Source organism: Fundulus heteroclitus, chromosome 12 (genome assembly GCF_011125445.2).
Source record: "Fundulus heteroclitus isolate FHET01 chromosome 12, MU-UCD_Fhet_4.1, whole genome shotgun sequence".
Lineage (NCBI taxonomy): Eukaryota > Metazoa > Chordata > Actinopteri > Cyprinodontiformes > Fundulidae > Fundulus > Fundulus heteroclitus.
The window spans coordinates 28539323-28553001 of NC_046372.1; the positions used below are offsets into that span (position 1 = coordinate 28539323).

The 13679-nt window shown below is 39.1% G+C and overlaps 1 protein-coding gene across 2 annotated transcripts in view; it reads right to left on the reverse strand.

Annotated features, from left to right (window-relative positions):
* Positions 1 to 13679, reverse strand: part of edil3a (EGF-like repeats and discoidin I-like domains 3a) — a 185162-nt gene that overhangs the window by 21002 nt on the left and 150481 nt on the right. For both annotated transcript variants that reach the window (XM_036144398.1, XM_036144399.1), the window contains one exon: positions 5189 to 5344. In XM_036144398.1, coding sequence (XP_036000291.1) covers positions 5189 to 5344 — 156 coding nt within the window. The remainder of the gene's footprint in view (positions 1 to 5188; positions 5345 to 13679) is intronic.

Sequence of the window (13679 nt, forward strand, 5' to 3'; positions counted from 1 at the left end):
GGATTCTTAAGGGAAACTGTATTTTCTACATGTCAAGAAATGTCATTCAGAATGAATGACACTGTGTGTGTGTGTGTGTGTGTGTGTGTGTGTGTGTGTGTGTGTGTGTGTGTGTGTGTGCAAATAAAAATATGACCACCCTATCATATTGCCCACCACATACAATATGTTGACTCCTACCCATTTTGTTGAGTAGCAAAGAACTTCTTCTGAAAAGGCTTAACTCCAGGAATATATCATCAGTCGCTCCCATAGCTTAGTGTCCTATATTTATTAGTATGAACACATTTACAAACTGCACCAACTATATAGTACCCCTGACAACAGAACCAGTATTATTTTGTTAATTAAAAAATGGGTCCATACACTGTGTGTCTCTAGACTGAGCCAGGAATAACATCAGAGGTCCCAGCTATTGATTTTTCTGGCTGGCAGAGTCAGAATCACAGATTCAAGGACAGGCCTTGCACACTTCTGGGACAACAACAGTAGTACCTGCTCTCCATTATTTAAACCCGCTGGTGAGGTCAAGGGACCCATATTCCTCAAATCTTTATGCCTTCTACCCTCACCACCACCATGTCAGGCTGTGGTGATAGAGATAAACTTAACTTCATCAACAGTGGACTACAATCTTAAACAGGTGTTTCTTTCTTCAAACACTCATTCGAGTGCCTGTTAAGAGGTTTATTTTGACATGTACTGAGGCTTAGGCTCATAGGAACACAAATTATATTCATAGTTATTCTCTAACCTGAAGAACACTGAAGGCTCTAATGGCTAATTAACCTCATGCTACCTATAAAACACTATTAAATGCAAATCAGTGACATTTTAGCTTTGTTGGCTCCTCATCATAAGGCTGTGTAAATGCTGCTAGTCATGAAAGAGCAATGCTGCAGGTCAAGTCAACACAGTGACCTAAGTTTGGGAAGCTTGTTTGTAGTAGATAGGAAGAATTTAGCATTGTTTAAATAGTGGACAGCACTGTAACTTGTCTTGGCTACAAGTGTGGCTTTATTGGATTTGTGTGCGAAGAGAAGGAAAACAAGCCTCTCAATAGATTTTGCAGAGGGATGTTATGAGTGTGCTACTCAGGCCAGCTTTAACAACATCTGTATTCCAACTGAGCCTCCTCTCTCAATCTAGATCTAACTGCCTGCAGCCTCTGCCACACAGGAGCCTGAGGGGGAAGCTGAGAAGAATACTTACAAGCTTCCACCACTGTGCTCGAGCCAGACACTCAGCGGCACACACAGACACGCGTGCATTCCCACTATATTCCTGCCAAGTCAAGCAATGTGAAGCGCCAGGAGGAGCCTCGGGAGGCCAACAGCAAAATGTGTCCTCCAGCATTAATGGCTGCTTCAGCTGACTGACAGAAGAAAACATCTTCAGGAATCATAGAGTTAAACAGCCACTTGGCTGTCAGATGTCTTGCTAAACGTGCCTTCCCGCTTATAGAGAGATAGATACTCTAAGTATAATGGTTTAGTAATGAAAGAGCAGTTTATCAATTTTCATATAGATGAATTTGATAAATAAAAAATGTGCCTCTATCAAAATGGAAAATAAATTGTTACCTTTCTGACATGTCACCAGTATTGTATCCTGTTGACGTTTTTCGAGGCATGCGGAAAGCATTCATACACAGAGTTGAAAATGCCAAAGTGAAAATCATGCTGAGCATGCATTGGCAGCCACAGATTCTCATGAGAGTCAGCTAATCATCAAGCAACCTATTTATACTTCAGAGAAGAAATGTTTCAGGACATCAGCTGCAGCACTGTACACACAAAAAGAATGTATTGAGTGATTGAAGCAATTTGACCCCAAAAAGGGCTGCTCTAAGTTTATTACACTGACCCAAACAGCAATAACTAGAAAACTCATCCTTGAAATTGGTGTCTTTAGTTTCACAGATTAGTAAAAGCTACCAGGGAATCTCAGTTCAGCAGTAGAGGGGGTTGTTAATTAGTGTTGCCTATTTTGGTGTTAATGAAATTAACACCAATGGGACAACAATGAGATCATTCCAAAAATGGCAATAGTTTTGTGGGTGCAGGCCACAGACATTTTCCCCTCCTCATTTGTTGACTGCTGTTTGTCAGTTTGGAATTTGACCAGGGTCAGTGTCACTACTAATAGCATGAGGTGATACCTGGACTCTACAGAGGTTGCACAGGCAATCCAAGGTTTACTGTGTCTCCCAGTACAGACTCAAGAGCATAGAGACGATTCCAGGAGACAGTTAGTTACTCTAGGATTTCTCTTGGACTCTTTTGTGTTAGAGCTCTTGGAGTCAACCTTTCTGGTACAGCACCCAACTGGTTTGATTCCTACTTAAAAGACAGGGACTTTTAAGTAGGAAGCATACAGGAGGTGTCAATACAACTTTACATGCGCAACCATAAAACTCACATGCTTTGTTCCCCAAGGGTCCATCTTGGACCTATTCAATATCTACATGCTCCCTCTGGCTCAGATAATAAAAAAAAACAACAACATAAGTTACTCTATTACCATAACTTCGTCACAATGTCACCAGGTGACGACAAGCCCATTCAAGAGCTGAGTAAATGCTTAGTAGAAAGCAATGCATGGATGTGCCAATTTCTTATTACAGTTGAATAAAAACAAAACTTAAGTAATAATTGTTGGACCAACGGAGGAACGATCTAGAGTTAGCACACAGCTTCAGCAGCTTCAGCTAGAAACCACTGATCAGGCCCAAAATCTAGGTGTAGTGATGGACTCAGATCTGAACCTTCAAAGGCATCTAAAGACAATTGTAAAGTCGGCCTTCTATCACCTGAATGATTTCCAGAATTAAATAATAATAGTCAAGTTGATTACAGCAACAGTGTCTTCACAGGTCTGTGAAAAAAGTTGATCAGACGGCTGCAACTGATCCAAAACGCTGCTGTGTCCTCACTAAGACTAAGAAAGTAGAGCACATTACCCTTGTTCTAAAGTCCTTACACTGGCTTCCTGTGTCTCAGAGAATAGACTTAAAAATACTTCTGTTAGTATTTAAATCTCTGAATGGTTTGGCACCAAAAAATATTTTAGACTTGACAGAGTATCAACCCTCCAGACCACTCAGGTCTTCTGGCTCAAGTCTACTCAAGTCTACAAGTCTACTGGTTCTGTTATACAGAACCAGCACCAAACATGGATAAGCAGCATTTAATTCTCATGCTCCACTTATCTGGAACAAACTCCCATAAGACTGTAAAAGTGGTGACATTCAAGCTTATTTAAATTAAGGGTAAAAACCTATTTGTTTAGAGATGCCTTTAAATGTTGATGTTGAAGTTTGTAGTCCAACTTGTCTTGGCCTGCTGCCACTATTCCACTTCAGAAATGTTTCTGAAATGTGCCATACAAATAACCTGGCGTTGCTGTGCCTAGGAGAGGTGGAAAGGACCATCAAGGGTCCTTAACCCATCAGCAGGGCTGGCATCTGGTTCTTTGTGCAAGAAGACACAGGATGAGAGCCATACAAAGTGACCTCCAGCAGGTCACAGGAGTCTCTCACCAAACCATTAGAAACAGACTTCATGAGAGTGGCCTGGGGGCCCGTCGTCCTCTATTAGGTCCGGTGCCAATTGCTCGGCAATGTGGAGCTTGACTGGCATTTACCAAGAACTGGGTTAGAAATTGGCAGGTTCAGCACGGGTGTCCTTTTCTTTTTTACAGACGAGAGCAGGATCACTCTGAGCTCATATGACAAACGTGACAGTGTCTGGAGAAACTGTGGTTAACGTTATGCTGCCTCCAACATTGTTTAGCTTGAGTGGTTGGGTGGTGGGTCAGTGTTGGTCTGGGGAGGCATATCTATGGAGGGACGCACAGACCTATACAGGATAAACAATGCAATCCTGACTGTCAATAGGTATCTGGATGAAATCCTGAGACCCATTGTTAGACTCTTTACTGGTCTTGACACCTTTCAGTGCTGAAAGCAGTGGCTCTACTTTTATGCTCCTCCTGAATGACAGAGCTCCTCACTCAGTCTCTAAAACTGAGACCTGTCCCCCTATAGAGGAAGCTCATTTCAGCCACTTTTGTGTGTGATTTTGTTCTTTTAGCCATTATACACCAGTATGAAGTATTACAATTCCAATTTAAGGAGAAACATTGTCAGATTTAAATAGTTTCATAAAACTTTCATTTTTAGGTAGGGTTGCCCGATATAAGACAAACATTAGCAGCAAGTAGAATTTTAATGCATGTCACCTGAAATAATGTAGTCTACCAAATAATGCTTTCTAGCAGTCCATGGTGTTTGTGATATGGCACACAATATTGCAATGATTATTGTGACTTAGAATATTGGGCAGCCCTATTCCTATATTTTTATCCTTGTGGTTTCAAAACCTGTCTAAATACTGATTACTCTAGGATTTGAAAGGTTTGGCAGTGTGGTTGCCTGAGACAGAAACGACAATTACGCTGTGAATAAGTTGAGTGAATAAAACTAGTGCAAATTACATTTAAGTGCATGTTCCTTGTGTGCTTTGATTCCTGCAGGCATTGCATCAAGATTAAAAATGGTTATCTTTTAATATGAGACACAGAGAAAAGCAAACACTACATTTCCTGCCGATATATATTTGAAAGACAAAAGGCTGTAGATTCAGTAGCAGCCCTGTGCATGCGCCTCCCATGATATCAGTAGAAAACCTGCTGCACCTCCACACTGTCTCTGTGGATGCGGATGATTGCGAGATACATGTGAACTCTGCTGAAGGACGTAAACAGGTCTGTCAGCATAGTACTGCCTGAGCCAGGCTGACAGCAGGGTCTTATCTAATCCCAAACCTATCAGAGGCAAGAGCACAGACCAGGGAGGTTCTGTTCAAGCCCATGATAAGAGGATTCAAAAGAGTAGTGAAGAGAAGGAGACAGCTTCCAAAATGGACTTCCTCTCAGCTAATGCCTGTCTTTTTATATATTTGTTGTTTTGTATTTTTCCTGCCTAAGGTCCCTGTTCATGCTATGCTTTCAGGCTGCTGACACAGAAGAGGCCCTTGTTCGTAGTTGTGTTATAAATATTTCAAACCTACTGTTCTCAGAATACCTACATCCATATTACTCCATTAGCTTTTTTCTCTGTTTCTTTCGTCATGTTCATAAAGAAACCTTGTGGTCATTAATATGCAGATTGAAAAGCACAACTTACCTTGTCTTTTCCCTGTTTCTGATCTTGATATACACTCCACCGCTCTCCATCATTACTGTAAGCAAGCTTGTACGAGCCAACAAACTGGACGTGGCCAAAGTCTTTCGCTCCCTGCGTGATGATCCCTGTGACCTTGGTTGGCACAAGTAGGTCCACCTAAGAGAAGCAAAGGCCACAGTGCAGGAAAAATGGAGAAGAAAGGGAGACAGAAAAAAGAGAATGATGAATTTCATAGCTGGAAAAATTCAGCAAGTTAAGAAGGGCTCTGATGTGCCCACAATACAGTCAGCATCTTTTTATTTCCCTTCAAAGTCATCGGTACATTTACAGAGCAAAGACACTGGGCACCATTCAAGTCAGTTTCAATTATTCACAGAATATTGAACAACAAGGCTAAGTCCACGGCCTAGCCTCAGCAAAACAGAAACTGCACGCAGCAGCAACTTCTCCGACCCACACTCCACCATTTGTGTTAATTTTTAATAGGGTCTCATTTGTTGCAAACAATTTACTGTCCACGGTTTCTTAGCCTTGGACACATAAACTGTTTTGCTGATTACAATTTCATTCTTTATTTATGCTTTTTTAAATTTTTATTTGAAAAAGACTTTAGCCATGAAGTGCATGACAGCTACAATACCTGACATTCTTAATGATAAGGCCAGGGTATTTTACAAATTAAATCTGAATTGTTCTGTTTAAGTCAAACATTTCCAGTTTGATAATTAATTTATATGTAAACAAAAATAGTGATTATATTGCTAAAATCAGCAATACAGAGTGTTTCATGATGTATGCTAAAAACACACAGTGTAGCATTATATAGCATGATATAAATAAACTTTTATTTGCATATGGACGTGTGAGAAACGTGCCGAGCTAGACCTAAATACAACTCGTTTTCCATTCAATCGGACTTAGCTAGAGTTATTTTGCAAAGTATATAATAGATAAAAATTTCAGTCTCTAAATTTGTAAAGTTGGTAGAGATAAAACCCAAAAGATTTGCAGCTCTAATTGAGATAAAAGTTTTTTTAAATTCACCTTACTGGCTCAGTATATATATATATATATATATATATATATATATATATATATATATATATATATATATATATATATATAATAAACTGTTAAGACAATGTACACTTTCCCTTTTGCTTTCCTTTGTAACACTTTATGTTGATCTGTCACATAAAATTCTGATAAAGTACATTTAAAATGTATTTAGTTAGTGGCTGTTAGATTAAATTTTTAAGGCACTGTGTTCCTTCTCCCACCAAAAGTTTATTGCTTTCCAGTACAATGTAACCTATTTCTCTTAAACACATTAATTTTCATTGACGTTTAACTCAGTTTAAGAAGAGTTTTTTTATTTTTATTTTATTATATATTTTTTATTTGTTTTGTTATTCTGATGTTTTATAAATTGCCCCATAGTTTTATTGGAATTCTGCTTGCTGGAGCTGGTAAGGGTGTTTCTGAATTTTATTACTTTTGATCAGTGTACAGCACTTTGGTCAACAGTGTTGTTTTTAAAATGCTTTATACAGTTAATAAAGTTGTATTGTATTATATTTCATACTGATATAGGGAAACATGAGGCATTACAATGAGTAAATATTCAGTGGCTTGCCCTGCAGTAAAGATGCAGTTTAATGCTGTCTCTGATGACAGGCTTTGTTTTTTCATAAACGTCAAAGGATAAATCTTAAATAATTAATAGTGCAGCTTGGTGATGTTGATAGCTTAAATGCCACTGTATAACTGTCTAACCTCTCAGACACATCAGAGTAGCACCAATTTGCTACCAACACAAGATGAAAAACTGGCCGTGACAAAGACAGTAGGAAAATTTAGAAGTACAGAGAGAGGTGCGAAAAGCAAACAGAGTATATTTTTTCTTTTACTGAATATGCTGCATAAGATACTTGGACAATAATACATCAAACTAATTGCACTAGTCATGTGTCAACACAACCTTTGCCAAGCTCAGAAAAAAGAAAAAGAAAAGGCATTCATAAGCAAGAAATACTATTGCAAGATGAATTCATGGATCCTTTTTGGTTTTGACATAATGCAGAGCACAACACAACCTGCACAAGAATGTTTGAACTCAACAGGGGGATGTAAATATAAGATCAAGAGTTTTCATCCTTCATAAAGTTTCAACAATGCATCAGACGCCCTCCCACTTTAAAGATTAAGGTTCACTCCCAGGGGCCATTGTGAATGCTTTCTTGCTGATCTCCTGCTATGTCTATAAGCCAACATGAAAACTTTTGATTCTTTGAAAGGCACCACATTGATTCAGCACCCAAACTCTGCATTTGAGAGATGCAAAGCTAGTCAAAGTAGCAAGACGGTTCGTGCGTGGACACCTAATAATATTGCCGTTACAGCTATGCATTTATGCAGATGCGGCACTGCGTATACACATGCTTCATTTGATGTGAATGCGCTGTTCATGGAGCTTTCCCATCAAATAAATTCTGCATATGCTTCCGTTTGCATATAAGCGGAAAGCTCATTTCTGTTTCAGCTGTGGCAGCAGGGACAGGAATATTCCCCGGTGATGTATACGAATACATTAACACAACAGCTCTGTTACAATGACAATAATGTCAACACAAACCCCTGGAACAAAGGGGCGAGGGAAAAAAACCTTGGGAGATACTGTGAGGTTGATTCTAAGGGGCATGACACCTCACATCAGGAGGCTTTGATTATGCTCCAGTTGCAGAGCAGAGAGGTAATCTCGTTCTACCCAAGCAGTCAAGTCTGCCACAAAAACAAAGGCACGCTTGAAGTGAAACCTGTAATTGCTGTCACAGGTAGCGGTCAAAAAATACGACCGCCCCTAGCGACGCCAGCTCTCAGCACTTTGATGGCCCAAACTGAATTACGGAGCAAGATAAGCTTGTTAAAGCAAGGTCTTTCTTTCAGTCTCCCCCTTCTTCTGTTCTTTCTTCCATCACTCTCCCAATCCAAATGCTCCTCTGAGCTTTTAACCGAGACAAACTGGAAGAGTGAGAAGTCTCTGTAAAAATCTTTAAATGCTTATGGTGCAGACATTCCAAAGGAATAAAACAAGACTTCTGTTCGGGAGTTTCCTTTTTTGTTCTTGAAATCATGAAATAGCTTTAATTTAGGTTCAATTTATAGGTGTAGAGTAAACCAACCCCCAATTTTGACTTTTCATCTACAAAGGGTTTCCACCCTCTGCACACTTCAAATGGCCTTCTAAATTCTATTATAGATCGGTAAATTAATCTTTATTTTAGCGACAACAAAGCATCCACCAAGCTAATCTTTCAGAACATTATTTTGCTAACATTCCAAACTGTTGTTGTGTCATTCTGTTTGTATGAAAGCTAACTAAAGCTGCAGTGCACTCTCTTATTATGACAAAATATAAAACAATGAAAGTTAATTCAGTTTAATTAAGGTATGTGCCAGTTACAAACAAACTCTATCTCAAGGGATTGAAAAAAATCTAAAATAATAAAAAAGGCCATTGAATATTTTTTAAATAATATGATATGACATGAAATAATGCATAATTGATCATTGTAAAGTTAAGTGCTGGATTAGTCAAACAGACTTTGAATAACTGTCAAGAGTTGTATTTTTTTTAGAATAAAGTAATTTTATTTAGTTTGCTTTGGATTCCCAAAGAAACAAGTTGCATTATGATTGGGAGTACTATTATAGCCTTTGTAGAAATATTACTGCCAAACAGACACCTTTATAATGTCTGATTAATCTCATGTCTCTAAGTGGTGTTGCTGTTGCAAAATAAAAAGCTGTATATGCTATATGCAACCCTGAAAAATATAAATGAGGCCAAGTTCCCTTTATTAAAGAACCAAGAATATGCTATCTACAGGAAGCTGTGCAGATTTTACTCTATAGACTGAAGAGTCATTAAATCTTTACAGTCTCATGAGGAATGTTGGTGTGTAATACATATTTTCAGAAAATTCACACAGCTCACAGGGCAAAATTCAGAGGTGCATGCAGAAAACTGTCAGAGAAATAAGGAGGACTGCACCATGGCCCATCAACCCTACATCAGTGTGGTGATCATTAAGGCTTAAAGCCACGGCAAGGGGATAAAAACATAATCATTCAATGCTTCTTTCCCCATACAAAGTTTTAATAAACCTACATCAGGTCGATTTACTAAATCATATCTTGGATTGCCTTTTGTCACACACTTTGTGTGGCCTTATCTTTATGTCCAATATAAATCTTCTATTGCCATTCTACAACAGTCATTTTCAAGAATCATTATTATGCCAAAACCAGCAGAAGATCTCATAAAAGCTTCCACAATAAGTACAGCATGATTCTGAATGAATAAAGAAGTTCCTTCTATGTAGCAAGCATATAAATATGGGCTGTCAAGCATGCATGCTACACCACAACACTCAGCAGACAGCTGTCTGTAGATAGTCAATACTTTCAGTTCATTAATTAAGTTCTCCAAGGTGATGGACTAAGCAGTTTTACAGTCCATGAAGTCCAAGCTGCTTCTTATTGGTTTAACTAGAAATGTCCAGAAACATAGATCTTGATAAATTAATAAAACTAAAGTCTAACCTTGTGTTTCATTCATTTTAACTGACAGGTAGCTGAAGGATTAGTAAATGGAAAAAAAAATATACAAAGTATCTTTTGCCATACAGACTACTCAAATCACATTCAAGGACCCTTTATCCTCATGTCTCTAAATTTGTAAAGTTGGTAGAGACAAACCCCAAAAGATTTGCAGCTGTAAGTGAGATACAAGTCTTTTGTAATTCACTTAATCGGCTCATATGTTTAATGGAATTATTAGGTTGGCATGGCTGTTAGGACTTATAGCCACCAGAGAACAGCTCTGAGTTAGCTTTTTGAATTCAGAGGTAAGTTTCGGAGAATAGCAGACAATGGGACAGTGGCGAAAATTGTGATGATGTGTATTCACAAAAAGAGAAATAAAAATAGGGATTTTGGTAGATGGAATGGGTTTTGCAACCATCAAATCCATTGCCATCTTCTTCTTTGTTTATTTCACTGATTGCAGCTGAGGTATATCGGCCTCTTGATTACCAGTGATATTGATCCAATTGTTGTGTTCATACATGCATCAGCAAGCTCCCAGATGACAGACAAAATACACACAAAATGAAGGCAGAAGACTGAACGAAGACACCACATCATCATCTACGCCATCTGCCTCTCCCAATCGGTCATATGTGTCATCATTGTCATCATCACCACCACCAGTCCGTTTATTTCCACCTCCATTACCTGTACTGTCTCCAGGAACTACTCCTCAGTATTCTACGGCTCCACTCATGCCTCATGTCCCAGATGTTCGACTCAAGTTCCTGATCCCAAGTTCTCCGATGGCGGTTACTGGATGGACCCACATCGTGCTCCTGTTGTGTAGTGTTCAGATGAGGGGTTTCAGGTAGGTTTGCCTCTGTTTCACATTCTTGTCCCTGAACTCCTTCAAGGGATTTTCCAGCATCCATGCCACTCTCCCAAGATACTCTGAGGGTTCCAGTGGCTCCCCTTTCAATCTCCAGGCCTCCTTTGTGGGTTCCAGTGTCCCTAAGACCCTTCTCCAGAGTTCTTCTGTGGGTTCCAGCATCCTGAGGACAAGTCTCCAGAGCTCCCCTGTGGGTTCTCCATAAGCTCAGGATTCCCGCCTGACAAGGTTCTCTACAGGTTCTCTACACATTCTTTATGCCTCCTGGCAAGTTTTTGCATGGTCCTCCCAGTCCTGTGGCCAGCCTCTGACACAAATAACAGCCTCCTAAGCGGATTGCCTTCAAACCTCCTGCCTTCTAAGGCTCCTCCACCTTGAGCCTACAACATTCCAACAAAGGACTCTGAGGTTAATTTGTTGGTTCCAATTTCCTCCAGAATATTGTGGTTCCTTGTGATGACGTGCATGTCATCCTGCAGAACTTTTTGCCTCCTCTGGATGACCTCCTGGTTGCCCTCCAAAACTCTGCCAAATTTCTTTGGTTCTCATCTCAGCTCTATTTGTTTCAATTCCTCTGCTTCCCTGCTTTCTATGTGCCAAAGCTGCACCACATTTCCAGTGATAAACTAATCTGGTTCCTTCCTCATCTTCCACCTCCTGTTTGCACATTGTTCTCCACTGGGGTCTTCCGTTATACTGCTTTTTATTCCGTTGCTCTCTCCATTGCTCAGGTACATTGCCTGTTATTCACCTGTCTTACCTGACCTGTTCCTTGTGCAACACTGCTTGTAAATTTTCTTTTCTTTTACAAATAAAAACACTGCCGTTACCTCAGCCACTCTCTGCATTGGGATCCTTATATACCACATTCATGATAGAAGCCTACTGAGCCATCAGATGATTAACATTTTCCTGAATTAATTTGAACCACACAATTGGAACAGACTAAATGACCTTTCAAATCCTCATTTCAATCTGTGATCTACACATGCCCTGCATACCTTGTGATTAATCTTGAATTTATCGACATTGAATAGACGGTTGACGTCAGTCCCTACTATTAGAGTGCTGATCCACCTCCAGAGGTAGTCACAGAGCTGTGGGAGCCATGCGATGTAAGGACCAATCTGGATCATGGAATGAGTATGATTACGGTTAAAAGAAATAAGGCAAAGACAGCCATAAGTACAGCCCCAGGCTGCTGGCAGAAGTGTCATAATAATTCAAATTAATTACTCAGGAAGAAGTATAGATACTGGGGTTAAAAACACTTCTGTAGAAATGTAAGTATCAACAAGCTTTTTACTCATGTCAAAGTGTAAAAGTACCAGTTTCAAAACTATTTAAAGTGTAAAAGTAAAAGTAATGCAAGGAGATAATGTCATTAAGCCCCCTTCAAAAATGTAAGGTGTAGAAGTAAACAGTTGGCTAAAAATAATTTCTCCAGTAAAGTAAAAATACCCAAAATGTCTACTTAAGTAGGGAAACAAAGTATTTGTACTTTGTTACTTGACACCTATGTCTGCCTGCAAACAGAGCAAAAGTGTCTGTGTAATGTAAGAAAATATGATGATCAGTAGAATGATCAGTAGAATTTGATGCCCTCACTGATGAAAAGTCCAGCTGACTGAGCACACAGAAACTGGTAGAGGTACGGCACATAATGCAAGACGAGACGTTTTGGCTGAGAGTGGATGATTGAGGCAGGTATAAGTAGCCATGTGAACAGGTGAGCTGAGTGGATCTGATTAAGAGCTGTGGTGGCTGGAAGGAGACTAAGCTGATTGGATGAAAACTGGTGGCTGAGGAGTGGACAGAGCTGATAGGATTGTGGCTGGTGGATGAGAGGTGACAGGGCTGATATTAGAAAAAGTCTGGAAAAGTCCAAAACAAACAAACAAACAAACAAAAACCTAAATCATGACAGCTTGTATATAAAGCATTTAATGTGTTTGAATAGCCAGCATGCATCACCACACAGAGCTCAGTCAAGTAATAATAAATAGAAGGGAAATTCCTGACACATGGTTTATGCATGCGATCCATCTGTTGAGTTTGAAACCCCTTAGGTTTCAAAATTCCAAGTGATTTTTCTGAAGGCACATACTCACTAGATTGACCTGTTTAATGGAAACAACAAACGTGATCTGAAATAGTTGTTGATGCATGTTTATAAGAGAGGTATGATCTAAGAGAGGCATTATAGAGTTAACAACAGAGAGAATAAGACAAAACAGTAGAGGAAATGGTGTGAGAAATCAACAATTATATGTAAAATTATTTGCTAGGGGACGCTTGGATTCATATTAAATGAGCAACCTGTGTCTTTTTGCCCAAAAAAAAAAAAACTATCCACAGACATATGGAGCACCACACAGTGTTTACAGCAAACAGACGAACTGCAGCTGTTACAAATAGCTTCTGGTCACGACTAAGTCAAAAGAATAAAGTAATAAAAATAAAGATGATTGTCTTGAAATAGCTAACAGCTTGCACACAAACAAATAAACAGGACATTTTTGGGGTAAATACACATTTTCACCTTCAGGCAGCCTATGTTGAGAAAAAAAAGTTTAATTACAAAAATATTTGCCCACAATGACGAGAATGGTCTTTGCAGGATTCAGTGTGAGGATTTTGAAATATCTGAACACTGTACCAACCAACTCTAGAGTATGGTGGTGGTAGCATGATGCTGATGCCATATGCTCCTTCTGGAGGAGTGAGGGCTGCAAGTCACAAAACCTTTTAACCAATTTGAATATTAAACTGAACTTGACATGAACTAAATTTGACTTTGTGTTGTTTAATAACCAGGATCAATTAGAATTGATAAAGAATCTATCTGTATGATTCAACAAGATTGACTTTTGTTTGCAAAGCTCCTTGAATTGTAAAGTTTGGACCCTGTTTGGTTAAGATAAAACCCACAATAAACTCACTGCTATGCTAATAGTCATAAATAATTGAAGTTGCGTAAAAAGTTCAGACATTAAATTTTAGCACGGT